General features: G+C 55.1%; 8 protein-coding genes across 8 annotated transcripts; 1 reads left to right on the top strand and 7 right to left on the bottom strand.

The window, feature by feature from the left end:
- Positions 1–306: 306 nt before the first annotated feature.
- Positions 307–1506, bottom strand: IUM83_14646 (uncharacterized protein; the record flags this gene model as incomplete). The annotated part of the gene is made up of 1 exon (XM_067939409.1): positions 307–1506. One exon carries the CDS (start codon positions 1504–1506, stop codon positions 307–309), a length of 1200 nt encoding a protein of 399 aa, XP_067786018.1.
- A 1671-nt stretch (positions 1507–3177) lies between these two features.
- IUM83_14645 (uncharacterized protein) lies at positions 3178–4389 on the bottom strand (the record flags this gene model as incomplete). The annotated part of the gene is made up of 1 exon (XM_067939408.1): positions 3178–4389. One exon carries the CDS (start codon positions 4387–4389, stop codon positions 3178–3180), a length of 1212 nt encoding a protein of 403 aa, XP_067786015.1.
- Positions 4390–5247: 858 nt separating this feature from the next.
- IUM83_14644 (uncharacterized protein) lies at positions 5248–6328 on the bottom strand (the record flags this gene model as incomplete). Its single annotated transcript, XM_067939407.1, has 2 exons — positions 5248–5350; positions 5409–6328. The coding sequence occupies 2 exons, from the start codon at positions 6326–6328 to the stop codon at positions 5248–5250; spliced, it is 1023 nt and encodes a 340-aa protein (XP_067786016.1).
- An 8717-nt stretch (positions 6329–15045) lies between these two features.
- Positions 15046–17076, top strand: IUM83_14643 (WD40/YVTN repeat-like-containing domain; the record flags this gene model as incomplete). The annotated part of the gene is made up of 7 exons (XM_067939406.1): positions 15046–15480; positions 15577–15673; positions 15742–16019; positions 16104–16138; positions 16214–16255; positions 16346–16454; positions 16528–17076. 7 exons carry the CDS (start codon positions 15046–15048, stop codon positions 17074–17076), a joined length of 1545 nt encoding a protein of 514 aa, XP_067786021.1.
- A 74-nt stretch (positions 17077–17150) lies between these two features.
- On the bottom strand, positions 17151–18565 carry IUM83_14642 (Flagellar radial spoke protein; the record flags this gene model as incomplete). The annotated part of the gene is made up of 2 exons (XM_067939405.1): positions 17151–18260; positions 18332–18565. The coding sequence occupies 2 exons, from the start codon at positions 18563–18565 to the stop codon at positions 17151–17153; spliced, it is 1344 nt and encodes a 447-aa protein (XP_067786022.1).
- Positions 18566–18774: 209 nt separating this feature from the next.
- IUM83_14641 (Zinc finger, RanBP2-type) lies at positions 18775–21170 on the bottom strand (the record flags this gene model as incomplete). Its single annotated transcript, XM_067939404.1, has 7 exons — positions 18775–18962; positions 19051–19220; positions 19306–19445; positions 19515–19626; positions 19704–19779; positions 19856–19963; positions 20189–21170. The coding sequence occupies 7 exons, from the start codon at positions 21168–21170 to the stop codon at positions 18775–18777; spliced, it is 1776 nt and encodes a 591-aa protein (XP_067786019.1).
- A 186-nt stretch (positions 21171–21356) lies between these two features.
- On the bottom strand, positions 21357–22826 carry IUM83_14640 (CAMK protein kinase; the record flags this gene model as incomplete). Its single annotated transcript, XM_067939403.1, has 1 exon — positions 21357–22826. The coding sequence occupies one exon, from the start codon at positions 22824–22826 to the stop codon at positions 21357–21359; it is 1470 nt and encodes a 489-aa protein (XP_067786020.1).
- Positions 22827–23924: 1098 nt separating this feature from the next.
- Positions 23925–25900, bottom strand: IUM83_14639 (lysine-tRNA ligase; the record flags this gene model as incomplete). The annotated part of the gene is made up of 5 exons (XM_067939402.1): positions 23925–23975; positions 24061–24503; positions 24587–25196; positions 25272–25591; positions 25669–25900. The coding sequence occupies 5 exons, from the start codon at positions 25898–25900 to the stop codon at positions 23925–23927; spliced, it is 1656 nt and encodes a 551-aa protein (XP_067786113.1).
- Positions 25901–27068: the final 1168 nt, after the last annotated feature.

Raw genomic sequence — 27068 nt, 5'->3', positions numbered from 1 at the left:
AATCGACAAAGTCTCGTGCTTTGCATCACTTGTGCCGATATTGTGAGGAGTACAAATGCCACCGAGATCGCGCGGCGAGGGTTACGAGAAATCCACGCTACGTTCAACGAGAGTCCAGCGCCATACGCTGGGTCGTGCGGAAAATGTCGAGCTCCGTAGAGGAAGACTGATACGAAATCAATTAGGTTGCTCCAAACACTGAAGGTAATGTGGCGTAAAAAAACTAAATTCGACTTCATCATTTACGTGGACTTCCCATTTTGTAGAGAATTATACAACACTCTCGTAGCGTTGGGGCTGGTGGGGCTACTGCTCAAAGTCCGTTGACGAGCACGTGGTCGGCGACGGAGAATACACGTCTCGCTCCCAACTCGGTAGTCCCCCGCGAGATTTCCTCTCCGCCAACTCGAACCGAGCAATATCAATGGCTGGTACGCTTCGCACGAAGGTGCTGCACCGCGGACAGACTAGCAGTGTCTGTTCGTACACTTTCGTTTCGCTGCAGCTGACCATCTTCAGCTGGCAGTTGGTCTTGCAATATGACGTCCCGCACAGCCACGTCTCGCAGAACTCGCACTGGTTCTTCGCCTTGGTCTTAGTGTCTGCGGTCTTTACTGCTTGAGGCTTTTGCTTGACGATTCCACACGCAGCGCAGCCAGCCATGGGGGTCGCACGCTGGAGCATGGGGGTGATCACCTTCCTGTTCTTCAGACACCACCGTAGCTTCTTGACCTCCAGCGTGCGCGGAACAAATTTCCAGATGCACATCGCAGCCCGGCAGTACATTCCTTGCGTCACGGAGTCCGGGATGGGCGATATCCCGTCCGCGAAGGTCTTGCCGTACATGCCCACGGTTCCGTCGGGCTGTTCCCAGAAGACTCGAGCCCTGATCATTTGAGTCCGCGGCAGTGCAGGGGATCGAGGGAACGTTTGATCCAGCGACACCGTCTGCATGACTTCGTAGCCGATACGCTTCCCGTTCGAGGACACGACTTCACCCGTGCCGAACGTCACCACCATTTCGCGAGGGCCCGCGAGCAGCGTGTGCGGCCAATGCTGCGTGTTCACGTATCGACTCACGGCCAGGACCTGGAAGGGGGCTTCTTGACTGGGCGTCACGATGGTCTGATGCTTGCAATTGTTTTCAGGCCGTCGACCCAACAACACACTCCTCAGCCTTTGAGTGGCGATGTCCGGGGTCACCAAAGAGAGAAGCACGTCATTCAGCGAGTGCTTGAACTCTCCAATAGCGACGAGCGCGACCGGGTGAGCCCAGTCCTCCCGATGCATTACCGGAGACCATGCACCATTGGAGCTGCGGTCGGCGTACAACGTCACGTCCGGATGGGACTGGAGCTTCTTCCAGCGTCTGCTGTCCAAGGGGGCGAGATTTGCATGTGGGGCCGTGTCCAGGCCCAGCTCCTCGCACTCGTACAGGGTTCTGTCCAGCAGCTGCGTGGTAATGTCCTGACAGTACTCCTGCTCTGCCGGTGTTAACTCCAGCATCGTTTACGAGGTCCAGTGCGCTCGTCACGAGGTCCACTCGATGGTCCAAGTCGCGCTCCCTCCTTCTTGTGCTGCACGTCGGGAAAGAAGAACTGGTCAAAGGTCCAAAACGCAGCAGCTCTTGCTCGACGCGACGGTCTCAAATCACCGAGATTTGCCGCTGAGTAGAGAAGAGCTCCTCCGTTAAACGTCATTCTTCCCTGCCATACATGTACGCGAGCATTTCTGGTGCGGGCGTCAGAAGTGTTCAGACTGCAGAAGCGACGGCGCTATCGAGATCGAGCCGCTCGAGAACAGGAGGCTTCATTTTCAACAGCGAGGTCGATGACCTGTACATTATGAACTCGAGTGCATGGCTAGGTACTTTCATCTCTCCGAGACGATCAGCTTTTATTTCGCAGGGCAAACGGCAGCAGCGACATTCCAGTCCACTTGTGCTGGCTCACGTGTCGATGGTTCCATGGAGCCTTCCTGATCAAGCGGTAGGCAGCGTCCACATGAGTTTACTGTAGGCTAAGAAACCAGTCACCACTACGAGTTTGTGACAAGTGTCTTCGTTTGAGAAGTGAATCGACATCACGAAGTGGAACGACGGCGTGAAAGAGCAGGCTGGATTATGGGTGTGGACAAGGGTATTTTAGTCCTCTAGCTTACCATCCACTTGTGTTTAGATCCACAACAAGCTTCAGACTTCCAACTGGGGATGCAAGGGGACATGTACAGTAGCTTGCTTATTGTACTTGACTCACGGGTCCAAGAACGCTTATTAGTCCAGAAACAGGTCTGCAACATCTCATCCTCCGCACGCACACGTACAGCTGGAGAATGCTCTCGCCCCTTACCCTTGAGTGCCCCAGTTCACATGCTGCAGGTGGACAATTGAACGTTACACCGTAGACCATTTTCGGCGAAGTAATTGCAGTACCGGTAGATTGTATTTTAGATTTAGTATTTATTTCTCCCACAATTATAATCGTCTTATGCAGCATCACGTCAAAGCTATTTTAGAGTCGGAATCGATTTGGTCTCTAAATAGGCTGAAATGTCAGCTCCAACCTCAGCATTCCGAGGAAGTCCGCACAAATAAATCCACCGAGCAAACACTAGCCAAGATATCAGCTTCGATCCAGAGGGCAGCTTTGATGACCGCTGTAGCCTCTGCTTTCGATATTAGAACGTTGCGCCCTGATACTAATCTCTACGGCTTGCATCCTGTCTCCGCTGTCCCTCCCTCACGACAAGATGCTTTAAGCCCAGTTCCCAACTCCTATTTAAGCCGACTTACTCAGATTAGCACCAGTTTTCGATTGGATCGTCGAGACTGAATGCGATTTTTGTAAACTCGTACTGCTGTAGCATTCACGGGCAATTTCAACAGCTGAACGAACAGAATAATGTTCGGGTCGGAGCGAGCATTTGAAACTCGCTGCTGGCAGGAAGCCCTTTGCGGCGTTTGCGTTGCACGTCGCGGGGTGGAATGGCTGTGCTCACACTAAGCGATAACCTTTTCAAAACGCAAGACAAAATTTATGTCAAGAGAGCACAGTGCACGTGGCGCACGTCGTGGCGATCACAGAACCTCCCTACAGCCCGAAGTTCAATGTGGAGACGCGAACACAAGGAAGAATCGGCACATGTGCGTATGCAACATTTCATTTCATTTCATTTTATTTAAGATGCTTTAGTAGTTGGTGAATAGGACGTTGAAGTTGAAGAGAAGGAGTCGGCATCCCAGTCTGCCGACGTCTTTGTAAAGGACGCAGCACTGCCATAAGGGGGCTGCTGTGCTTCCAGTAGATCCCCGAACGCGATGTCTGCAGCATTCCGGTTCCCCACAAATGCGATGCAGCGAGGGCAAAGCATCAGCGTCTGCTCGTACATGCCCGACTCGCTGCGAATGATCAGCTTGAGCTGGCAACTCGAGCGACAGCTAGAGCTGCCACACAGCCACCTCTCGCAGAACTCACACTGGTTCTCCGCAGTTTGTTTGCTTCGGCACTTAATCGGCATCACAGCACAACCAACACAATTGGACGATTCATCTGCGTCTTGAGGCTGCGGCTGCAGCTCGCGGATCAGAGTTTTCTTGTTCCTCACACACCAGCGCAGCTTCTTCATCTCCACGCAGCGCGGGACAAACTTCCAGAACGCCACGACAGCCCGACACAGCGTCCCCTGCTTCACGGAGTCGGCCAAACGGTTCTTGGAGTCCAGGATGAGTTTGTTGTAGACGCCGACAGATCCGTCAGGCTGCTCCCAGAAGAGTCGAGCCTGGAGAATCTGCGCTCTCAGCATCGAGGCGCGCTGAGGGTCCTTGGAACGGAGAGAGACCGACTGAACCATTTCGTAGCCGTAACATCGCCCCGATTCCGAGACCACTTTGCCCGTGGCGACTGCGAGCACCATCTCCTGCGGCCCGACAAACATCGTGAACGGCCAGTTGTGTGTATTCACGAACCGCGACACTGCGACGTAGTGGAACGGGTCATCCTTGGAAGGTTTCTCGATCGCGATGAACTGGCAATTCCTCTCCGGTCGCCGGTCCATCATGAAGCTGCGAAGCCGTTGAGTAGCGGCATTCGGAGTCACCAAGGCCAGCAACACATCATCGAGTGAATACTTCATCTGACCCACGGCAGTCACTGCAATAGGATGTTCCCAGTCCGCGCGCCGCATCATCGGGAGCCACGCCGAGTTTGCATTGCGATCAGCGTACATCGTGACGTCCGGGTGCGACTGGAGCTTTTTCCATCGCTTGCGATCCAGTCTGGCATGGTCGCTGCCGTGAGCCAACCCCAGTTCTTCGCAGTCGGACAAAGTCTTCTGCAGAAGTTTCGAGGTGAGGTCTTGGCAGCGCTGTCGGTCTCCTTCGGACAGCTCCATCGCTTTTGGTTGGCCGCGGCTACTTCGTTGTGGGGTGTACGCTGGAAAACGTGAAGTGTCCGAGCCGGGGGATATGTCGGCGAGATTTGAGCTTTTCGGGATCGCTTGGTCGTGAACTCGGCGCCAGTCAGTAAATTTGAGCCGCAGCAGGCGTCCACGAACTTATCGCGCACTTTCTGCTTGAGGATGAAAGGCGCTCGACATGAACAACTCTATCCACCCATGCTGTCCCGCTTCGTTTGCACTGTGCGTGTTGTCAACAAATCCGGAGATTTTGAGTCACAATTGTTGTGGTAAGGTAGATTTTAGCTCAGCGGCGGGTTTGCCGGTACATGTGTACCAGCACCGCACCGCATCGCCTCGATGAGTCCTCTACTCGGTAGTTTCCTACGATTCGTTTCACTTCGATGCTCGGCGTGTACCGATGCGATCGGCAAGTTGCCGTGTTGTTTGCCACGCTAAAGCGAAGTGGTGGTGTCGAAGTTGCTGTGTTGATGAGCCGATCGTGGCAGGAATGCGGTAATCTTGTCGAAGCAAGCAATTCAACTTCAACACCCGACGGGAAATTGCACATTAGGGCGGCGTGGTTGCGTCAATGGCGTCTGGTGTTACTGTACTGTAAGTGTTGCTGAATCCTAGCAGAAAACAGCACATTAATATAGTTTCTAGCTGTCTCGCACGAAAAGAGTTGAGAGACGACAACAACCGAGTACAGTACGGCTACGAAATGTACATGTACCAATACTGTACATGCGGTGTCGTCGGATTCAGGAGAACGATGAGACCGGGAGATGCCAGCTAAAACAAATCCTTCCATTACATTAGTTACTACTGCCTATCTCAGCAAGTCAGATCGCGCTACGTTCGCTGCGCTTTGGTTTCGTACGAAGGCCATGCACCGCGGACAAACCGTGATGTCCTGTTGACAAATGCTCGACTCGTTTCGAACCACCGCTGCGACCTGACAAGACGATCGACACGGAGACTTTGAGCACAGCCACGCGTCGCACAGCTCGCACCGGTTCTCGTTGCGCCTCCCGGATTTCGCATCCTGTGGCTTCAATGTTCTGATGCTGCACCCGCCGCACTTGACTGGACCAACAACCAGTGACTGCGGCCGGATGTCGCGGACCAGCGCTTTCCTGTGCTTCAAGCACCAGCGCAGCTTCTTGGTCTCCACTGAGCGCGGGATGAACTTCCAGAAGCGCATCACTCCGCGGCACAGCATCGCCTGCTTCACCGCTTCTGGCAACCGACTCCTGATGTCCACGATGAGCTTGCCGTAGATCCCCACGGACCCATCAGGCTGCTCCCAGAACACGCGCGTCTCGGCCACTTGAGTACGTGCCATGGTCGAGTTCTTCATCAGCGGGACAGACAGAACGATCTCGTAGCCGAAGCGCCTTCCGTTCGCGGTCACCACTTCCCCCGTGGCGAGCGCCAGAACCATCTCTCGAGGCTCCACGAACATGGTCAACGGCCAATGCTGCGTGTTCACGAACTGCGCCACCCCGAGGAACTCAAAGGGTGACGCCCGGGTGGGGGTCACGATCGATGCAAACTGGAGGTTCGTATCCGGCCGTCGACCCATTAGCACGCCGCGCAGTTTAATGGTTGCGAGATTGGGCGACACCAATGCGAGCAGCATGTCGTCGAGCGAACACTTGATCTCGCCGACAGTAGTCACCGCAACGGGTTGCTCCCAGTCGCCGCGGTTCATCACCGGCAACCAAGCGGAGTCTGGGCTCCGATCAGCGTACAGCGCCACGCCCGGGTGTGACTGGAGCTTCTTCCATCGCCGACAGTTTAGCTCGGCGTGGGTGCCGGAGTGTGTAGTGCCCAAACCGAGTTCCTCGCAGTCGTACAGCGTTCGGTCAAGAAGTTGCGTGGTGAGGTCGCGGCAGAGCTCCTGATCTGGAAGCGATAACTCCATGAGCATGATACTGCGGGCCAGCAGAAGGCGAAGTGGCCCCGCAGCCCTTTCCAGGGCTGTGCAGTGAACATTGCCGATTCAGCTGGATAGCGTCCAGGAGATGTGGCCGCGTAGAGAAGAGCTCGCTGGCTTCGGAGCCTCGGGACAAAGTGATGGCCAAGCTTCTCGTGTTGGCCGTGAACCACCAACGTCAAGAGCGTGTCGAGCTCGCACTTTCTGCTAGAAAAGATGAAAGCCGTAGCTGTTGAAAGCGACCGACGCCTAAATACCATGGTGTAAGCTTACGAAGGAGTTCAATGATACAGAATGCATCTGGACATCCGGCTTGGAACGGCATACCAGTTGGTGAATTGCGGACCGGCTACCATGATACATTATCACCGCATCTATGCTGATGTTGATCGATGCCCTGACTCACCAATTTGGTTGCCTCCAACTTGGAGGACACCCTTGGACTCCAAGTTGGAGGCTCCAAAAGACCTTGGTGCTGCTTGCTTCATTTTTACTACAGCATCCACGCCCCAGGAAGTGATCGAGACTTGCTACGGATAGGGATCGGCAGCAAAGGTTTCGGTGTCAGGAAGAAGCGGGACAGGATCAGTGAATAAGACTTGCGGTATTGTATCTATGGAGCTTTCTTACCGTTGACGGGACACTCAGAAGCAGGAAGCGCATGCATTAGTGATGGCCAGTCTGCAAAATGTTTTGCAAACAAAATGTGTTGACTCCATAACGGGCGTGTTCATTCAGACCTCTAAATTTGAGGCTCTGGTTTGCTGCAAGAAGATAAGAACAAATTCCAAGAACGAGATGGCCGGGGCTCCGATCACCCGGTCGATGCGTGGTGAAGCTCGGGTTTTCTTCTGCAAGACGGTTGAAGGTGTCTGGGATCCACTGGATGTGTTACCAGTAGCTTGGCGATAGGGATCGTGGAGTCGGCATTCAGCCGATCGTAAGCAAGCGATATTTGCAGTGCAGCATCCTTCATGTGTTGCCAAAGAAGACATATCCCGGCTCGTGCGATCGCTATGCTCTCTATCCTGTCGTTCACGGGTAGATGGCGTATTCTGGCGATACACCGGCTGGACACGTCATTGCGTCAAACGGAGGGGTATATATTACAAGGATCTCGTTCGTGATCACCAGAGCTACAGGCTATCTTGTATAGCCTGTTGACGTCACGGGTTCCTAGTGTTCTCGAGCCCCACGACCACAATTCGCAGGCTCGGAACAGTTTGCAAATGATGCTTACCAGGCACGGTGCGTGGGGGTTCACCACGCGTAGAGTGCAGCTAGGTAAACGAGCCTTTTCAGTCCTAATATCGAGACCAGAGCTCACACAACAACGCCCCTCGTTCGTGCTGAAGCTCTGTACTTACGCGTTGCGATGTACGCAACTCTATTGCAACAAAATCTTTCTGCTTCACCCAGTCTGTCGTGGTCTTCGTAGCCTAAGTTTTCAGATATCCCTTCGAAGAACGAGAAGTGGCCCCGGTCTGGTGTCGGGTCAGCCCCCGCTGCTCCCTGCTGAGCAATTCTCACCTTGGTACAAGAACTCTTATTCTTCTAAACATGCCTCGCTCGGCTCTCGAGGTGGCATATGTGTATTTGATGAGTTATTCAACTATGGGTATGCAATTACAATTATCAAGTGTTGATCCTACCGCGACCGATGTTCTAAGACTTTTTTTGTCGAGGGGGAAGTTTACTTCCGAGAAAAAGCTAGCTCACTTGCAAATAAACGCTGGAAACGGGTGCTTTACGAGTAAAAAAATTGCAATGATTAACCAAGGAAGTAAGGTTTGCCTGAATGCACTCTTCTCTTATCACTGCGAGGTGGCTGGCCTTGATGTCACGAGCGTTGTTCTTCTTGCCGCCCCACCGATTATTCTCTTGACCAACAAAAAACCCTTTATTAATAAAACTGCAGCCGGAGGCTCCATGCTACATCGCCCTATTCAATTATTCATACGTACTATAAGTACACAAGAGCCCGCGTACGACCATAGGACATCAACGTCAGCAGCACTGGTAGCATAAGGCAGTAGAAATACGTAAAGCAAAACCGCTTACACTGGCTGTCCACCAGATATTGGGACTGAGGAAGAAAAGCACATAATGGAGCCTGGCGGACACGCCGTCTCTACTGTCACGAGCGCGGATCTGCATTTGATCTGTATGGTAAATTTTATTGATAGCTATGATTGCATGTAAGACCACCTCCATGCAATCGCGGTTAGCTTTATCGGTGTAGAATGAGCCCACCTATTTAGCAACTCTGTTGACGTCAGTCTCGGTGATGCGCCTCCTCCATCGAAATCCGCACCCATGCCTAGTTCCCTAGTTCCTCACTTGAGTAGTTCTCGGAAAATGGAACTGACCACGAAAAACAAGCACGCCTCAGCCCAGTAACACGCTGACCCATCGTCAAAACATTACAGCAGCAAAACACTGCCACAAAAAATTGAGTATCCATGTAAGTTGGTCTTGGCAAGTGTCGTCAAGAAAAACCACTAGGTTACTAGTATTAAAAGCCATTCTTGGTGTCGCTCTGGTGCCCAGTCGAATACAAAGCTGTTAGAAGGCTAGCATGCTAAATAGTACTACGAATCCTGCGTACAGATACTGCGTTGAAGCCTTCAACCGAGCCAGCGAAGCTCCTAGTGAGGAAGCCGTCTCAACCGTCAAAGTGGCTACTTTCTCCGTCGTAGGAAGCGGAGCTGACGAATCCACCAGATAATATTTTACGTAGCCATTCTTGTCGTTGATGCAGCCGCCTGAGTTCAAGCTTGTGCTTGGTAGCGGGAAAATCCCGTAGTAAAAGCGCAAGTTGTCGCAGCCGTCGTAGGACATGTACACTCCAATTGACATCGCTTGTGTGTCATTCACGACGGCCAGGTACGGTCCTGTAGATCCACTCACTCCACCTTGAGCATGGCACTCGCCGTCAGCTAGAAACACTCTGGACATCCAGAACTGCTGACAGGATGAGTCTGCATAATAGTCGACCAGCAAGTATGGGGACGCTCCAAATTGATCCTGTAAGTACTTGACTCGGTCTTCCACGCAGATGCGAATGTGATCGGAAGTGTCGTTTGCACTCATGGAGGCACACGTTGTTTCGGTGGTGCACAACTTGTAGTTTGGGCTTATCATATCTGCCGATATCAACTTGTCGCACGCGCCGGCTTCGTAAAATGCCCTCGTCTCCAGGGGATAGTCAATGCTTCCGTCGTTGGCGCTTACGTTTTGAAAAGATAGTAGATAAAAGACACTTGTGAGAAACACTAACGGAGACTTGGTCATCATTTCTTCTTGTTTGCAGATAAAGGCTGGAGTATGCTGAGTTCACTGATGAGGCTTCGAATCGATTGTGAAGTGAAGGAGCTGTGAGATCCTGTGGGAACACTGGGTGGGGTAAGATTTCCAGTTTAGTGGCCGAATTCACGTCTGCAATTGTTCAAAGTACGGTACAAATAATAAAGGCCGTTGCGCCAGAAACAGAATTGGCGACGATGCGCGCAGGTACTGTTGGCATTCAAGCGCAAACCAGTAACGAATGGGTGGTAGGAGATCGACGTTCTTATCTGCCAAAAGTGGCCATGCTCGCTGGACTGGCACAAAAGAAATGGGCCGGATCGCATGAACTTTGCTAGTAAAAAATGTGGCTTTATGGTAGGACGGAAGAAATCACGTACAGTGTTTGCTTGTCTGCGTGCCTGACGGTAAAATAATTTGTGATTCTCTGCAGAAGTCCATGCCGGTCACATTATTGAGGGGTACTCGGCATGTTGTTCAACGCTGGATTCTGCCCCTCATCTGCGCCGCAATCGAAGATTGCAATCGCAGATTGCACAAGGATCTCGCATGCAAGACATCCACGTTGGATTACTGCGTTGCAGAAGCTGTCGATTCGCAGAGATACGTCCTGTAGCTTATTCCAGACTCGCACACTTTGTGAATCTGTAGTAGCGTCCGGTTGGAAACCGCGAAAATGTTTCAACTTCATGGCACAATCAATTCACTTACAACGCTGCGTTCAACGAAGCCTTCCTCGCTCAGCAACCAGCCAAAGCATGCCCTTCTCGACGTCTACACGTACTCTCAAGCACGCAAAACGTTACGCCTGGCATTATCAGGCCGATGTTGATGCCGGGCTACCACCTGTTCGGATCGCCCAAAAGGTAATCACCGCCAGCTCAGCCAATCTACAGTGTACTCGCCGAATTTGTAAGTATTGTCAGTGATACACGTGATATACGTCGTAGTAATGGTGTTCCGTCGCTCAACACTCCGGGATTTCGATTGCTCTGTGTCCTGTGCCCCCCTCTCAGCCCTGCCACAATCGAGTCTTCAATTCTTCAACTTAATTAACATCCTAAACGGACCGGACAAGGCGAACCTGCAGACTCATTCTCGATTTTCCTCGCAACCGGTCAAGCCTCGACGATCAAGATGGAGACCGCTCGGTCGGAGCTGCCAACCATGCGTAAGAAACTCGGATACGACTCCGGCGAAGCCTTGATGGCCGAAGGCCCCGAAGTTTTGCACCAACACCTCGCAACCAAGGTCGAGGCAGCTTTGGGCTGCACGATGCCGCAGATGGACGTGCGGTTCAGCAACTTGTCGGTCACCGCTGATATCGTCGTGGTCGACGACTCCGGGTCCAAGCACGAGCTGCCGACCATCCCCAACACGTTGAAAAAAGCCTTTGTCGGACCCAAAAAGCGCGTTGTACGCAAAGAAATTCTCAAGAACATCAGCGGAGCCTTCACACCGAGCAAGATCACGTTGCTGCTGGGCCAACCGGGATCGGGCAAGTCTTCTCTTTTGAAGATGCTGAGCGGCCGATTCCCCGTCGAGAAGAACATCACAGTGGATGGCGACGTCACTTTCAACAACGTCAAGCGAGAGCAGATCCTTCAACGTCTGCCTCAGTTCGTGTCGTACGTGAATCAACGTGATAAACACTACCCCATGCTGACGGTGAAGGAGACGTTCGAGTTCGCCCACAAGTTCTGCGGAAGTTCGGTGTCGAAGCACAACGAGCAGCTCTCCAAGGGCACAGCCCAGGAAAACGCAGACGCACTGGAAGCTGTCAAAGCCGTCTTCGCCCACTACCCGGATGTTGTGCTGCAGCAACTCGGTCTGAAGAACTGCCAGGACACCATCGTGGGCGACGCAATGACGCGAGGAATCTCCGGTGGCGAACGCAAGCGTGTTACTACTGGCGAAATGGAGTTCGGCACCAAGTACGTGTCGCTCATGGACGAGATCAGCACGGGCTTGGATAGCGCGGCGACTTACGACATCATCAACACGCAGCGCAGCATCGCGCACACGCTGCACAAGAACGTCGTGATCGCTCTGCTCCAGCCCTCGCCTGAGGTTTTCTCTCTCTTCGACGACGTGATGATCCTGAACGAAGGACAGCTCATGTACCATGGACCGTGCAGCGATGTGGAGGAATACTTTGCAGGTTTGGGCTTCGCGTGCCCACCTGGACGCGACATCGCCGATTACCTGCTGGATTTGGGCACTTCTGAGCAGTATCGCTACCAGGTTGAGTACCCGACGAAGCAGCCCCGCAGCGCAAGCGAGTTTGCGGAAGCATTCCGCGCGTCATCGATTCACCGGGAAATGCTTCTCGCCTTGGAGACCCCCCACAGCTCCGAACTGCTGCGTTGTGTGGCGGAAACCATGGACCCGATGCCCACCTTCAACCAGTCCTTCATTGAGAGCACCTTGACGCTGCTCAAGCGCCAACTCATGGTCACGTACCGGAACAAGCCCTTCATCTTCGGGAGACTTCTCATGATCACTGTCATGGGGCTGCTCTACTGCACCATCTTCTACAGCTTCGATCCGACGCAGGTCTCGGTGGTGTTGGGCGTCGTGTTTTCCTCGGTCATGTTCGTGTCCATGGGGCAGTCGTCCCAGATCGCAACGTATATGGCCGAACGCGAGGTTTTCTACAAGCACCGCGGAGCCAATTTCTTCCGAACGGGTTCGTACGTGCTGGCCACCTCGGCCAGCCAACTCCCGCTGGCGCTCGCAGAGACGATTATCTTCGGATCTCTCGTCTACTGGTTGTGCGGCTTTGAATCTGAGATCAAGCTGTACCTCATCTTCGAGCTCGTGCTCTTCTTCACGAACCTCGCCATGGGGATGTGGTTCTTCTTCCTGTGTTCAGTCGGCCCTAACGCCAACATCGTGACGCCGCTGGGCATGTGCAGCATTCTCGTGTTCGTCATTTTCGCGGGCTTCATCGTGACCACCGACCAAATCCCGGACTACGTGATCTGGGCTCACTGGATCAGTCCGATGAGTTGGAGTGTCAAGGCATTGTCGATCAACCAATACCGCTCGGGAAGCATGGACGTCTGCGTATACGACGGCATCGACTACTGCGCAAATTACGACGGGATGACAATGGGCAAGTACTACTTGGACTTGTTCGGCCTCGACACGGAGAAATATTGGGTCACGTACGGGATCATCTACTCGGCCGCAATCTACGTGGTTTTCATGCTCCTATCGTGTCTGGGACTTGAATATCTTCGTTACGAGACCCCGGAAAACGTGGACGTGTCGGAAAAACCCATCGAGGATGAATCGTACGCCTTGACGAACACACCGAAGAACACGAAATCAGGAACTGTAGCCGATGACTATGCCATGGAGGTAGAGCCACAAGAGAAGAACTTTGTCCCGGTCACTATGGCGTTCCAAGACTTGCACTACTTCGTGCCCGATCCCAAAAACCCGAAGGAGTCTCTCGAGTTGCTCAAGGGCATCAACGGCTTTGCGGTTCCTGGATCAATCACTGCGTTAATGGGTTCTTCGGGAGCTGGTAAAACCACGCTTATGGATGTGATCGCCGGACGCAAGACTGGAGGTAAGATCACAGGCAAGATTCTGCTGAACGGCTACGAAGCGAACGACCTCGCCATTCGCCGCTGCACGGGATACTGCGAGCAGATGGACGTGCACTCGGAGGCTGCCACAATCCGCGAGGCGCTGACTTTCAGCTCATTCCTCCGTCAAGACGCCTCGATTCCGGACACGAAGAAGTTTTACTCAGTGGACGAGTGCATTCAGCTGCTGGGACTCGAAGACATCGCGGACCAGATCATCCGCGGCAGCTCCGTCGAGCAGATGAAGCGACTGACAATTGGTGTCGAACTTGCAGCGCAGCCAAGTGTAATTTTCCTGGACGAGCCCACGAGTGGACTCGATGCGCGTTCGGCGAAGCTGATCATGGACGGCGTTCGCAAGGTTGCTGACTCGGGCCGAACCATCATTTGCACCATCCACCAGCCGTCCGCGGAGGTGTTCTACTTGTTCGACAGCTTGCTGCTCCTGAAGCGTGGCGGCGAGACGGTGTTCTACGGTGATTTGGGTGAAAATTGCTGCAACTTGATCGACTACTTCCAGAAGATCCCCGGTGTGGCCCCGCTTCCCCTAGGCTACAACCCTGCAACGTGGATGCTGGAGTGCATTGGTGCTGGTGTGAGCAATTCCACTGCTGATGGCATGGATTTCGTGGCCTACTTCAACAACAGCTCGATGAGTCGATCACTAGAGACCAACCTAGCGAAGGAAGGCATCACGACCCCCTCGCCAGACCTCCCGGAGATGATTTTCACCGAGAAGCGCGCGGCCAACTCGGCGACGCAAATGAAGTTCGTGGTGACGCGCTTCATCCAGATGTACTGGCGCACGCCAAGCTACACGCTCACGCGCATGTTCCTCGCGATATTCCTCGCGCTGGTGATCGGCATTATGTTTATTAACGCCGACTACGCGTCCTACTCGGGCCTCAATTCGGGTGTCGGCATGGTGTACATGGCTGCGCTCTTCCAGGCTCTTATAACCTTCCAGAGCATTCTGCCTCTCGCCTGCTCTGAGCGCGCCTCGTACTACCGCGAGCGCGCGGCGCAAACGTACAACGCGTTGTGGTACTTTGTCGGATCGACTGTCGTCGAGATCCCCTACTGCTTCTGCAGCGGGTTCCTGTTCACGGTTGTGTTCTACCCCATGGTGGGCTTCACGGATTTCTGGACCGGGGTGGTGTTCTGGCTGGCGATCTCGCTCATGGTGCTAATGCAAGTGTACCTGGGCATGATGTTCGCGTACGCGATGCCGTCGGAAGAGGTCGCGTCGATCATCGGGTTGCTGTTCAACACCGTATTCATGATGTTCATGGGCTACAGTCCGCCGGCGTACTCGATTCCGTCCGGTTACACTTGGATGTACCGGATCTCGCCGCTCCGGTTCCCCCTCTCCATCATGGAGGCGTTGGTGTTTGCCGACTGCGACGAGCTCCCGACGTGGAACAACTCCACGCAGGCGTACGAAAATATTGGGTCGAAGCTCGGGTGTCAGCCCATGGCGAACTCCCCAGTGACCGTGGGCCATATCACCGTCAAGGAGTACACGGAAGAATACTTCGGCTTCAAGCACAAGTCGATCACCCATTTTTTCTTCATCGTCATCGGCTGCATCATCCTCTTCCGCATCGCCGGTCTCATCGCTCTCCGCTACCTCAATCACCAGAAGCGCTAGACGTCGAACGTCCTTCTCAACATACATTTCCACTATAACGAAATACACTTTCGCAATAGGAGATACATTTTCGCAATAGGAGATATATTTTCGCAATAGCGAAATACATTTTCACGGTTCGAGCGCACTTCTTCCTGTACTGCGTAACTATTACCATGGCTCGCAAGAAGCGGCGCGTTGCGCCTGCCGAGGACGAGGAAGCTGCCCGGCGCAAGTTTCTGGAGGCTCTGGAGGCCCAGCGCGCCAACGCGCGCCTGCGAAGCGTCGAAAAACCTGTTGACACCCAAGCGGCGGCTGCCCCTGCGGCGGTTCTACCAGGTTTCTACTACGACGAGGCCAAGAAGCGCTACTTCCGCTCGTCTCCGGAGTCGGAGCGCCGCCAGCGCGAGCAGCTGGAGCTGCAACAGCAGGAAATTCAGCTTGCCGAGCAAAAATCACCAGTTAAAGTGAAAATTCGGCGTGGATATGGATTTGGGGTCAATGGGCACAATTGGGTGGACTACCTGGCCCAACGCCAAAGCGACTTCAGCTGGAGCGCTAGAGGTCGAGATCGTCGAGAGTTGACGCCACAATTGCTGTCTGGATTACTGGTAAATGTTCTATTTGTCCTATTAGTTTTCGTAGGTTATGAGCCCGGTCGGTTAATGCTAATGTGTGTGGTATTTACTTGTGGTATGTCGGATAAGTCCTCGCAGGTGGTGGAGTCGCAAGACGTGCACAATGAAGGTCGGCTGACGGCGCTGGCTCTGCATCCTCGAGCTAGCAACCTCGGTGCAATGGGAGGTGAGTTTGAGGACAAGTTGAAAGTTTTTATTGTTAGTTTTTTTCTGATTGGAGTGTGTTTGTTGCAGCTAGTAGCGGGCGACTGGATATACTGGGGCTGAGAAGAATGCAGCCTGAACCTGGAACGGCATCTCCTTCGCAGTCTGTCCTACCAATCGTGAGTTTCGACATCGACGGAGTTATCACAGAGCTGGAGTGGCGTCCAGTCCGAGAGCTGGATTTGCTGGTGTGTAGCCTTGGGTCGGGCCGCCGGAATACGCAGCGCGCATCTGGCGGTGTGTCGTACATGCGTGTGGGCGATCAAAGCAGTGGTGGGCGAGCAGTGATGTCAGTCTCGCGGATGAAGGTGCGATGCGTTGAAGTTGAAGATCGAGCTCGCCTCTGATACGTGACTCTTATTGTGTGGTTTGCTGGTCGTTTTGAATTTCAGAGCTGGACGTTTGTCGATCCTTGGACAGCCAAATGGTTTGCCCCGCGCGAACCGCGTTTCGTGAGGTTTCTCAATTTCTAACCGTACTTGATGTCACTTGCCTGTATCAGGGACCCAACAAATGGCAGTAACTTCAGCGTTGGGTGCGGCGGGTGCGTTGAGCTAATAGCTCCTGTTAATTCGTGGTGAGAATAAGCTTGCATCACGTTCCAGCGGGATTTAAAACTGCTTGGTATCTCTAGATCATCGACTGCGGCGTATGTGGATGGGGTGAGGCAGCTCGGAAGCATTCTGCGTGCACCGACAGGAACTATCACCAGCGATGTACACGCCCAGAGCTTCTACAGCACGGTTAGTTGTGAGCTTGCACGCAGTTACTTATTGTATTAGTCTGATGTTGTTGTTTTTTGCTCGGATTGTGCAGGGTCAAGTCGTGCTAAATGGCACGAAGGATGGTGGTCTGTGGGGCTGGGACCTTCGCTGCCCCAGTCGAATTTATGAATGGGCGGCGGACGTGGTGGCGGGCCAACCTGCTGGTTCGGTTCTAGACGTCCACGTCCTCAATGACAGCCGCAGAGCTGTGGTGCATCGATCGAATGGCGAGCTTCGACTGTTAGACCTACGCAACTGCAAACCAGTGGTGGAATTCGTGTCAGGACTCCCCAAGCGCTACCTGCAAAATCTGCGTTGTGCTGTAGACACCCACGAGACTGTGGTGGTTGCTGGCGGTGACACGCAACACCCACAAGCCGTGAACAGCTATGAGCTGCAGCATGGCCGTTGTGTGGCCTCATTGGAGGTGAAACCCACACGAAGTTCGAGTGTGCATGAGAAGCGTTCAACGCTAGTGCAGCAGGTGCAGCTGAAGTCTGGCCTTTATGACAGTCGCTACGCAGACACCCCGGAGATCTGGGCGCTGTCTCGCAACGAGCTTTACATTTGCAGTGGCCGGACGAACGATCCGACCGAATAAAGAGGAGTAGGCTGAATTAACGAGCTACATGAGCTATCGAAGCAAATAAACTCACCTCGTGATCCATAGCTGGGTTACTCTTCTTCTGCTGGCGGCGACGGGTCTTCCAGCAAGTCAGGCTGCTCCACAGGAACTTCACAGCGCAAAGTCGGCTTGCCTTCTCCATCGGCATTGTCTTCACTCAAGCCCACACCGCTACCAACCTGCAGCCGCTGTGGAGGTGGGAGCTGGAACGGCTCCGAGAGGAACTTGACGCCGTGACCCACGTACACGTTCAGGAACTTTTTGCCGACAGCAATGCTTACAGCCCCGGGCCACACAAGACTACGTACAACAGCCACTTCGCCTACCGCTGGTTGTATTGTAGCCGGTAATCGGTCCACACGCCACGACGAGGGTTTGTCCTCATTCAACGCACGGAGTGGTGGTGCGAACTCTTCTCCCTCACGCGGCTCCTCCTCTCCGTCTGCGTTAGTCTGAGGTGGCATCGGCGTCATGCGGCCATAACGTGCGTTAATTTCCTTCACGAAGTGCGTCCAACTGCCCAAGTCCACCAAGTCTGCGGCAGCTTTGATCTCGGGTTCCTCGGCAGGAGTGATATCGCCTTCTTCAGTCACCTGAAAATACCCGGCAGGGCACAGCACAGTGCCTGCAGAGATACGAGCAATCTGTGCTCGCAGGTAGTTCTTCTCCAGACCGGGGAATGGTGGGTGCCCAAGGACAGGGGCATCCAGGTCGCCACGCACATAACGACGTAGTTGTCGTGCTACCAAAATTTGCTCGCGGCGCACAGGAGGCAGTTGGATCCACTGGTACGCCCCATTGTCTTTCATCACCCAGTACGTGAGCTTGTTCGCTCCCGTGGCACTTTCCTCAGCATCTTGGTCCTCCGGCTCGTATGGGGTAGGCAATTCGCCCTCGGCAACGTAGTAGTCCGCTCCGCGCCCCAGCAACTTGCCCCAGAAGCGCATATTCACGGTGCCATTTGTCTGAGCTAGGCGCTGCAGTGCCAACGACAGTCGGAACGTCTCCCCCTTAGAAAATCCTAATCCGGCCCACTCGAACATGTTCGCTTCATCCAGCAGGTCAGCCACGCCGGTAGCAGGTTCTGGTGGAGCTTCCTCCTCCGACTTGAGCTTCAATAGCTCCAGTGCTACATTGCACCAGTTTTCTTGGTGTGCTAGCTGATCAGGCATACAACACCATGGATTAGATTCAAGTGAGTGCTGCTACTACAGAACGAGATTCAACGTACTGCCTGCTTTTTGAAGCTCGACATCTGTGAAGCAGCATCTACGGTCGGCGGTTGTTGGGGCGCTAGATAGCGCTGTTGCTTGACCAACGCGGAAATGTTTTCGAAGGTCTCATGCAGATTCTCGGGGCGCTCAACGATGATCTTGAGCAGCACGTCTCCCAGGTGGTCGTACAGGTTCGTCCCGTCGGGCGACTCCTTCTTCAGAAAGGCTTTAGCTTCCTCCAGCGTCGTCATGGCAGAGTTATCTGGCCTTGCTTCCGTCTTGTTGATCTGCGCAATAACGCTACTCGAAAGCTGTAACTCGACGCCAGCGTTGAACCGTCGCTCGACTCTTGAAAGGATTCACCTGCGACCCTCGACAAAACACCACGAGTGGAGAAGTCCTCGGCTGGCTGGGGCAAGACACCACGAAGCGTTAAATAGCACATTAGATAGTTATTGAGTTAGTGGTAGCCTGCGGATCCGACGCCTTCCCACGCCATGGCGCTGAAGCCTTCGCCCAGATCCGCGCCAGTGTCGTCATAGTGGTTAATGCCTGGCGAAGGCGTCCTCGCCGAACTGGCCCGCCGCCCTGATGCTGCAGTTTTTCTTGCTCGCTTGGCCCTCGGTGGTTTGGTACCAGCTGACGAAGCTGCAGTCCAAAGCACACGTCGTTAGTTTATAGAGTAGTTAGAATACTATCCGTAGAAATGCGCCTCCTTCGGAATGCATGAACATACCTCGTCGAGATGCAGCCGCCGACTTCCGCTTCTTGCTGCCCCGAGCTGCCTTGCCACTTCGAGGTGGGGGTGTAGTAGCTTCGCCAGCTGCCTTGCGGGCTGCATTTCGTTTGCGCTTTCGTGACTCTGCCGTTCTTGCAGCGAGGCGATCAGCGTACGACTTACTAGACCTGGTGATGTTGGGGATGAACACAGCAAGCCATCGAGTCAAGTTGGGAGATACTGCTTCAATATAGGAAGTGGCTCCCAGCCTACCTTTGTCCCGCAAACATCTTGTTGTAATTTATGCGGCACCCGTAGTCGCTTCGTAGGTCTTCCAAACATACAAAGTGCTTAAATTCTTTCAACTCGGGTCGCACAGTCACTGGCCGAGTATTGTTCAAGGACATCATGGCCTGACCAGAACAGTAACGCGGTGTGAGCAATGGACTAGCGGGAGTAAATTATTCTACGCACAGTCTTACCTCGTTGTCGGAGATGCCTTCTACGAAATCAGGATCTGGGTCGGCAATTGCGTCTTGCACATCATCGTAATAGTTGTATTGTGATAAGTCTGCGTACGGATTATTGAGATCACTGCACAGCATCACAAGCAAAGCAATAAGTGCTTGGGGTTTCGCAGCAGCAAAGCACCAAACTTTGGGCCAACGTACCCGTCATCGATCGAATAGCTCTGCTTGCGAGCTGGTGGGCTGGAAGATAAGTCAACGAAGTGATCATCAGAAGCATCTATCCGCATCACAATAACAGACCCGTCAGTAACCATGAGCGAGCAAGATACACAAGCGTGCACGAGGCAACTTACCTGGCTGCAGCAACGTCTCACAAATGTTGCATTCCTTACTTCCGGGCGGATTCAAATTCGTGCACACCGGACATTCCAGGTCTTTTCCCGTAGGATTTTTAGCTCCATCTTCGCGTGCACGACCACAAACTTCGCATCGCGTGGTACCAGGCGCATTGAATGTAGTACAAACCTTGCATCTCCACTTCTCATCTAGTGCTCCATTCAGCGTTGGGGCGTTCTTTCTCCTGTCGGTGAAGCAGGCTTCGCACTCCGTAAGCTCCGGGGAATTGAGATTTGTGCAAATATGACACGCCCATTTCAAGTCCGACCCGCTAGCCATCTCTGGCGTACGCGGGGCATCCTTATATCGCTTGACCATACAGCTCGAGCACTCCATGGAGCTCTGAGCGTTGAGGTTCGTGCATATCTGACAGACCCATTTATCCTCCCACGAATCATCTTGCTCTCCATTGTTCTTCCTTCTCAGCTGCTTGGGTTTGTCCTCCTCATCTTCTGAATCACTCAAGTCCAGCCCCGCACTTGCCAGCTTCTCTTCAATTAACGGCTCTTCAATGAGCACTCTACTCGCCGGCATGAAGCCTGGATACTTTGGCGGAGGAGACACCGGCACGACATCGTCATCGTCATCGTCATCGCCATCAACTTCTCCGCTATCCTCTCGGCTCTTGGTCTTGACCGTCGCACACTGGTCCTCCACTGCATCCTCCACGTCATCTTCCACCACAGGAGCTGCAAACACCGACGCCCCCGTCCCCAGCAGGTTAAAGCACGGCTCCATAGCCGTCTCCTCCTCCTCGTCCTCCTCCTGCTCCTCCTCCTCCTGCTGCTCCGCTGTCACCATTGGCTCCACAGCATCTGTAGTCTTTCCTCCTGCATTTGCAGCCTTCACCTCTTGCTCTTCGCGTCTCTCCGTCGCTCTAGAGCCTGCAGTCTGCTCAGCCGTCCCTGTCTCCTCCCTGTGCCTTTCCTGGTCTCTCTCTCGCTCTGCAGCTTCTTTCTGTCGCCAAACTCCACGTCGGCGGTTCACCACGAGTCTTGGCTCTTGTCTCCACGAAGAATTAGTGCTTGAATCGCCCTGTGGACGCGCCGAGGAGCTGAAGAAGACGCCTGACGCTGGACGGTACATGCACTGCGCTTCGGAGGCTATAGCGGCGACTGCAGGCGAATCTGGAGGCTGAGATTTCTTGAGCAGGTGCGAAGGTGGACGCGCATTGTCGCAAGCCTGGCAGCGGTCGTCCTCCGCGCTGTTGAGCAGCGTGCACATCGGGCAACTCCAGTCCGTGCCGCCCTCCTGCCGTCGAGTCCGCGCCATTTTCAAAACTGGTGCAATTATCACCCGCGGCAAAAATCGCGACAGTTGATTGGTTGAAATGAAATGAAAATTGATTTGGATTGGATGAAAAAGGTTCACTGTCAGACTTGTTGAACCTACTCACTGGACTACTCACTTGACTAGAATACTTAATAATAATGCTGCAGTCGAGCATGTAGCCATCTCTCATGCGTCTTGAAGCCATTCGTGCTTCAAGAGCTCCGCTGCGGTGGCCCGCGACTCCGGCGAGATGTCCAGCATGCTCTGCACGAAGCTCTTGGCTGCTGGAGACACCTCGCTCCATTGCGGCTGATCGTACCACAGCGCGCCCAGAGTGATGAGCTTGAACAGCTCCGTGTCGTTCCGGGCCTCGTCGAACGGCACCACGCCGCTGAGCATCATGTAGGCGAGGATGCCCGTGCTCCAGATGTCGACCGGCGTGCCGTGCAGACGACCAGACACCAGCTCAGGGCTCAGGTACTGCGGGGTTCCGCACATGGTCTCCAGTCGGCGGTTGGCCAGCTGCAGCTCCTCCGAGAGGCCAAAGTCCGCGAGCTTTACCGTCAATGCGCCGTCCTCGCCCTCCGTGAGCAGGATGTTCTCTGCCTTGACGTCTCGGTGCACCTGGCCCATGGAGTGGCAGTACTCAAGGGCAGTCAGGGTCTGCTTGAGGATGCGCTTGGCGACCAGCTCCGGGACGACCTTGTGCTCGTCCAGCATCTGGCGCACGCTGCCGCGGTTGCAGTACTCCAGCACGAGCAGGTACTCGCCGTCCTCGTTGTAGAAGCCAAGGTGGGAGATGATGTTCGGGTGTTTGAGGCGGTTGAGCGCGCCGACCTCGGCGATGAGCATGTCGCCTCCTTCCTGGGTCATGGCGTCGTCTTTGATGGATTTGACCGCGACGGGCTCGCCCGTGTCGCGGCGTGTGGCCATGAAGACCGTGGAGAACTTGCCCGAGCCGAGCTCGGGACCGAGCTCGTACGTGTCCTTGAAGTCGGCCTCGACGACGTCGGTGGCGTCCTCCAGCTCGTGCGCGGCCCTGGAGGCGGCCACGGCATGGTTGCTCACGGAGTTGACGAACCGGTGGATGAGGCCCTGGCCCGCCTCGCGCGGGAACGACCAGGACGTCGAGTTCTCGTCCACCTCGACGCAGTTGTCGATCCCGGCGAGGCGCAGCACCTTCTCCATGTCCTGGTCGCTCACGTGCGAGCCGCGCACGGTGGCCCAGGCGCTGGGCGGCAGCACGCCCTTGGGCAGCCCGGCCTGCTCCAGGTAGCTCTGCGGCATCATGCGGATGACCTTGGCGCCTGGGCACAGTAGCTCCTCGACCTGCAGCGCCGGCAGGTCGCCCATGAGGCTCACGTACAGCGTGTGCGCGTTGGTGGCCTGCGTGGCCAGCGCCTGGCGGGCGTCAGTGCCCAGGAACACGAGGTCGCAGTCGGCCAGCACGTCCTGGTTGGCCGCCGTGGTGGTGAAGCCCAGGCCGTGGAACACGCGGCGCCGCTCCTCGGACGGGTCCGAGGCCAGCAGCGTGGACACGAGGCGCTGCTTCTTGTAGCTGAACTTGCGCTGCGGCGCCACGTTTTTGACCAGCTCGCGCGCCACGCGCTCGGCCAGGCGCCCGGAGCCGATGAAGCCCACGCTGACGACGGGCATGGCGAGTCTTTGACGGAGACTTGACTCGAGCCGCTTGAGCGCTCCGCGGCCGAATGGAAAGTGTGCGATGGAGCAGCGGACGCGGAGGTGACGGTTGTTGCACTATACCATTGCCCGCTCTTACGCTCGGGCGTGGGTATGGACGGGGCGTTGGCTGCACTTTTGATGGCCAACATTGCTGACTGGGGGCTCGGGAGCCGTTATTGCGACGTCCCGATGGAGGGAATTGTATAGTTGGAGCGCCTCTCAGGAGTGATAATGTTGGGGGTTTTCGAGCGTCTTGGGTTTAGTAAGTGGGCGCGTTTTTTGAGCGAGTCGAGGTGAGCCACCCCATGTCAAGACACTCGCAGGTGTTGCTCTTGTTGGCCGTTGCCAACGCCGCTGGCGCCGTTGCTGCCGGTTGCTAATGACGGCGGGGCCGAGATTCGACCAGCCGCGACAGGCAAATCGCAGGCGGTTCGCTGCTTAATTTCGATGGGCGCTTGCTCTCGTCGCACGCAGCAAACCAGGCGCTCAACGCGTCCAAAGTTTGGTCTCCCGAACTCGCTGCCGCCCTGCAGCGCACGTCAGGCTGCAACATTAGCGTGCAATTGCACCGGCACGGCACCGATTGGATGCGGGCAAATGTTTAGACTCAACACCAAGCTGCGAGCGTACGGAGCCCATTTCGCCGCGATTTGTGCCCGCGATTGGCCCCTTCCTTGCCACTCGCCGCGCGTCATGGACCCTTCCAGAGACGCCGGCGCACCTACGGTGTCTCCTGGCTGGACCAGATACTTTTGGGGCGCGCGGGCAATGAGCAATGCGTGGTCGAGGCTGCACCTTGTCACATGCGCTCGCGAATGGCAGCGCGCGTCTCTGCGGCCGCCGTGCAAGCGCCCGGCCCGCGCTCGTCTATGGTCTGGATCCTGGCGGCCATCGGCCCGCCGGCATCGGCCCCAACATGGGTCTCCCTCCGCCACTACATGCACGTCCTCTATATTGTAGCCTTACGGCGCGTCCATTACGAATCTCCGACTTCTTCTGCTTGGAGATTGTTAAACAAAACAACTGTTCGCAAGTTGAAGGCGCGGCAAGTTCAACGAGCCGCTGCGCCGCTCAGAGCTCCACGTCGTCCTTGGGCTTCATGGCCGGGAACATGATGACCTCCTGCGCACGACGGACGCCACGAGCAAGTGCAAGGAGTGAGAATGAGTGCATGGCAGACAACGGTAGCTAGAGAGAGACCACGTACCCGGATGTGGGGCTTGCCCGAGAGCAGCATGACCAGGCGGTCAACGCCGATGCCGAAACCGCCCGTGGGCGGCAGGCCGTACTCGAGCGCCGTGCAGAACTCGTCGTCCTTGCCGTGTGCCTCGCTGTCGCCGCGCTGCTGGTCCGCCTGCTGCGCCGCGAACCGCCGGCGCTGGTCGAACGGGTCGTTGAGCTCCGTGTACGCGTTGCACAGCTCCTTGCCCGCCACGAACAGCTCGAAGCGCTCGGTCACGCCCTGCTGCTCGCGGTGCGCCTTGGCCAACGGGCTCATGCACGTCGGGTGGTTGTACAGGAACGTCGGGTTCACGCACTTGGGCTCGACGAAGTGGCCGATGAGCTTGTCCACCAGGCGGGTGCACGTGTGCGGCTTGGCGCACTCCACGTTGTGGCGCTCGCACAGTTCCAGCAGCGCCGGGATCGATTCTGCAAGCACAACAACCCCAAGCATTCCACAGTGAGCACAACGATCAACAAACAATACATTATACATACTCCGCATGCCGCACCTGGGGAATTAACGTCGGGCAGCTTCTCGCCGAGGCACTCCTCGAGCGTTTCGAGGATCGGGAGCCGCTTGAAGGGCGGCGTGAAGTCGATCTCCACCATAGTGGGCTCGTCTTCTGCGCCCTCCTCCTCCTCCTCCTCCGCATCCGCATCCTCCATCGGATACTGAATCTTGTACGATCCGGTCACATCCTTGGCGATGCCGGAGATCATCTCCTCCGCCGTGCCCATGAGCGTGTTGTAGTCCGCGTATGCCTGGTAGAACTCGCAGATAGTGAACTCCGGGTTGTGCGTCGCGTCGATGCCCTCGTTGCGAAAGACCTTGCCGATCTCGAAAACGCGGTCGAAGCCGCCGATCACCAACTGCTTCAGGAAGAGCTCGGGCGCAATGCGCAGGTACAGGTCCTTCCCGAGAGCCCGCGAGTTGGTCACGAACGGCTGCGCAGCCGCGCCGCCCGCCGCCGAGAACAGCATCGGTGTCTCCACCTCCATGAAGTTGCGGTCCTCAAGATATCTCCTTATTCCCCTCACCACCTGCGCGCGCGTCTCGAAAATCGGGCGCACGCCCGGGTTCGTCAGCAGGTCCAGATACTTCTTGCGGAAGCGGATCTCCTGTCACCACCAAACCAATACCAGTCTCCGGTCAACTCCCAGTGCCCACAGCAGCCCACAAGGCACCACACTCACCGGCTCCTTGATGCCGTATTTGCTGTTCGGGAAGGGCTGGATGCACGGTGCCAGCACTTCCAACTGCCTCGGGATGATGCTCAGCTCTCCTTTCCCCGACTTGCCGGGGAACCCCTTCACGCCGACGATGTCGCCGCGACGCAGACTCTCGTGCAGCGTCCTGAACTCCTTCTTCACCGCCTCATTGTCCCCCGCAGCCGCATCATCTCCTCGGCCCTGGAAGTGCTTCACCTCGGACAGAACTTGCACCGTGTGGCCGTCGCTCTGGAGATCTAGGAACACGAGGTTCTTGCTGGCGTGCCGGATCGCCACAATGCGTCCTGCAACCCACACCACCACCTAATAATGGGCAAATTGCACCAGACTCATTGCAGCTAAATTGGCTATTGCAACGCACCCGCCAGCGCCACGCTCTCCTCCGTGCAACGGGCTTTGGGCTCCAGCGCCTCGAACTTGCGCTGGTATTCCTGCAGCGACATGCTCACGGGGAAGAAGTACGGGTACTGCTGGAACTTGGGCACGCTCTGGAAGCGCTCCATGGCCTCGGCCGCCGACGCGGAAGGCGCCGCCGTCGACAGCAGTCGCCGCGCCGACGCGCCATGGCGCAGCCACACATTGCGCAGCATCATTGCGATTGATTCGTACGAAACGGGATATTGGACGATGATTCTGGGCGGTTTCATGTGTCTTGACAGGTTTTATGTGTGGACGACACTGTTTTGGATACAAAACTGATTGGGTACGGTAAAACAACTTCAACATAATGGTACCACAAGAATGACTCCCTAGCTGTCAATATCGATGCCCAGGAGCCATGTTGGAGAACCATGTTGGAGCTGAGGTGACTTTGCGCTATTGACCACAATGTTCGTAACCAACTGCGGGGGTCTCATAGTGACGAAACTGGCGGTGGGTTTCATGTGTGTTCGTGATCTATGAATATATCTCGTCCAGCACGTTGAAACCAGTTAGCAATAAACGACCAGGGACCAAGTGCACCTGCGCGAACTGCAGTTTGTTCGTGTGCAACTATCAACGATGCGGTCGATGCGGTCGGTTCAAAGTGTTAGTAGATTTATCACAGCTCCGAGGAGAAGACAATCCAGTGTCTATTACATGGATGGCAAGTATATCGACAAAGTCAAAGCATTACGCGAGGTGAATACTCCCTTCACAGCAAAAAGAATCCTGCTTTGTGTGTGGATGTGTGTCGGACTGGTGCCACTGCTCCTACAGGTCAGAAGCTACATCAAGTTCATGACTCCGCACAAGATTACCGAGGACTTGGTTGTTCCCGCTGACACACCAATTGAGACGACGGATCTCGAGAAAGTCTGCCCAGTCGAAGGGCTTGTCATTGCTGGGGCGTGGTGGAACGTCGACCACATTCACTACTACAATGTTTCACGAGGAAGGGTTTGTCGCTTTGTCGTGCCGCAGTACAACATTCATGGAGCCTATCTTCTTGGAGCCGAAAAGGTGACTCCATCCCGCACGGCACCAGCTAGCTGCTCCAAAGAAAGCCTCGCGTTCCACCACTACTTCTACCACGGAAGTATCGGCTTCTATGCTTTTTATGAGGAAGCCTCAGGCACGTACTGCGCTAATGATCAAGTGTCGTACGTGGAGGTAGATGGTCTTGGAACCTACGACAGCAATGGCGCAGACCTGGCGAATGATACGGGTGATACAACCTACCGGAGCTCTTACTGGTACGGTTTGTTCGGAGCAGTGTGGATTTCATACAGGACGATGCTGATGAGGCGAAGCTACGTTTCATGCAAGCGATTTGGAAGA

Source organism: Phytophthora cinnamomi, assembly GCF_018691715.1.
Source record: "Phytophthora cinnamomi strain GKB4 chromosome Unknown Contig71, whole genome shotgun sequence".
NCBI classification, from domain to species: Eukaryota; Oomycota; class Peronosporomycetes; order Peronosporales; family Peronosporaceae; genus Phytophthora; species Phytophthora cinnamomi.
This window is presented reverse-complemented; position numbering and strand designations above follow the sequence as displayed.